Source organism: Berghia stephanieae, chromosome 2, assembly GCF_034508935.2.
Source record: "Berghia stephanieae isolate SIO BIC M18660-M18661 chromosome 2, UCSD_Bste_1.3, whole genome shotgun sequence".
In the NCBI taxonomy this organism is placed as follows: Eukaryota; Metazoa; Mollusca; class Gastropoda; order Nudibranchia; family Aeolidiidae; genus Berghia; species Berghia stephanieae.
The window spans coordinates 35,326,175-35,328,674 of record NC_088361.1 but is presented as its reverse complement, the minus strand read 5'-3'; the positions used below and the strand labels follow the sequence as shown (position 1 = coordinate 35,328,674).

The window sequence follows — 2,500 nt, the reverse complement described above, 5'->3', positions numbered from 1 at the left end:
CATCTCCTCGGCCTTTTTCCTCCTTCTCCTCTTCCTCTTCCTCTTCCTTCTACCACTCCCCTCTTACCCTCCTCCGCCTTCTCATAATTCTTTCTGACTTCCTCTTCTTCCTTCCTTCCTTTTTTTTCTTTCTCTTCCTCCCCAATTTGAGGATTCCCGATGCCACCGATTGTTATTGTTATTATTATTATTATTATTATTATTATTATTATTATTATTATTATTATTATTATTATTATTATTATTATTATCATTATCATTATCATTATTATTTATTATATTATTATTATTATTATTATTATTATTATTATTATTATTATTATTATTATTATTATTATCAGAGAGACTCTTTTTTTTTTAATTTTGCCAATTCGAAAACCGAAAGAGCAATCACTTACAAATGAACCGGTTTCGAATCCGTGAAGTAATTTTATATAGGAGGGGGGGGGGGGGGGGGTTAGTCCGTGCTCTATCCAGCAGGGATTGTGTCGCTGGATCTACAATGTCCAGCGGAATGTGCTATGTGATAGACTAGCCTAATTCAGACACAGGCATTTATGTAAAATTCTCAAGATCCTTGTATGAAACAGTACCAGACAAAACAAAAAGAAAAATACGTACATGAAAAAAAAAAAAATCAGCCGTCGTCGATTGGGTATCGAACCCCGAACGCCTGCTTGGCAGATTTTAATGTGATTTTCTGGTGTCTATCAAAGGGAAGTAAGGAATTCTTACCGCCCGCGTTTCCCAATGGTTCGTATTAATTTATAGGGCTACTTTTTAGTTTTAAGTATAGATTAATCATCTCGTCTAATGTTTGTTTCTCGCTGATCCCATATTTTATCCATATGTACCTTAATGTATTTTGAACTGTAATACAGGTTTGTTTCATGTGATGGCATATAGCGGGGAATCGTATGTTTTTGTTTTGTTTTTTGTTTTTTGTTTTTTGGTTGTTTTGGTTGTTTTTTTTTTTTCTTCTTCTCTACATGTGGTGGCCTATCTCTGCTAACGCGTCAACTTTGTTTCCTTATTGTTTTATTAAATTTCCCTGGCCGGGGGATCTTATTTTTCTTGGCCCCCTCGGGGACTATTTGTCTTTGAAGTAATTGTATCTCTGTGGGTTTTCGGAGTGGTTGGTTGGCACTGTAAAGGAAACAATGGATTCATCGGGCGTGGTTGCCAGATTTAGTAAAGGAGTGTGTTGTTCTGTTTTTATGAATGATGATGTGTTAGAAGTGTGATGATATGAGATGATATTATACTGGTTTTATTGAAGAAGCGATGAGAGCCTTTTTTACCTTTCTTATTAACTTATATATATATATATATATATATATATATATATTATATATATTTATATATATATATATATATATATATATATATATATATATATATAACATAAATTTATTTATTTATTTTTTTGCGCGGTACAGTTGATAGCATCTTCTAATTGTAACTAAGTCAGTCATGATTAGGGACTGGATGGGTGACAGTGATCAACATTAAATTTTGTCTTTCCGGTGTTATGTCCCTTTGGCAATTGAAACGAATAACCCACTGCACTCAGATTTGAATGAGTACCTGGTGAATAATGATGATGATGATGATGATGATGAGAAGAAGAAGAAGAAAGATGATGATCATGATGATGATGATAGTAATAATAATAGACGTCTAATAATAATAATAATAATAATAATAATAATAATAATAATAATAATAATAATAATGATAATAATAATAATAAAGACATTGATAATAATAATGATGATGATGATGATGATGATGATGATGATGATGTGATGATGATGATGACGATAAAACATTTTTGACACCTTATGTTGCATCTGTCCCTAGGTGATATTAAGAAGGTACAGTTTGGTGATCAAACACCTTGTCCTAGACGATGCCGGGAATTACACGTGTGTCGTGTCCAATACCCACGGCTCTCTCAACTGGACTATTGAATTGACGATCAAACGTGAGTATTAGCGATGTCTCTTCTATACATTCTCTCTCTCTCTCTCTCTCTCTCTCTCTCTCTCTCTCTCTCTCTCTCTCTCTCTCTCGACTCTCTCTCTCTACTCTCTCTCTCTCTCTACTCTCTCTTTGTCTCTCTCCCTCTCTCTCTCATATATATATATATATATATATATATATATATTTATATATATATCCATCCCTTTTTTTGTCAGTTTCTCTCTTTATGTTCTTCTCTCTCTCTCTCTCTCTCTCTCTCTCTCTCTCTCTCTCTCTCTCTCTCTCTCTCTCTCTCTCTCTCTCTCTCTCTCGTGTGTGTGTGTGTTCAATTTACTTCATTTCCACACTAAACTCCCCTCCCCTTCCAAGGAGCCCATGTACTTTAACCTTTGAACTTTAAACATATCTCTCTTCCCCCCCCCCCCCCCCCCCCCCCCCCCCCCCCCCCGTCTCCTAGCACTTTTCTATCACTTCCATCATACTCGTATTTCATTACATACGCAACCCCTACGAA

At 35.0% G+C, this 2,500-nt stretch overlaps 1 protein-coding gene across 1 annotated transcript in view; it reads left to right on the top strand.

The window, feature by feature from the left end:
• LOC144964787 (fibroblast growth factor receptor 2-like) overlaps positions 1-2,500 on the top strand; it is an 82,397-nt gene that overhangs the window by 60,383 nt on the left and 19,514 nt on the right. Inside the window, exon 7 of the mRNA XM_078899400.1 lies at positions 1,864-1,987. Within this exon, the coding sequence (XP_078755526.1) occupies positions 1,864-1,987 (124 nt within the window). The remainder of the gene's footprint in view (positions 1-1,863; positions 1,988-2,500) is intronic.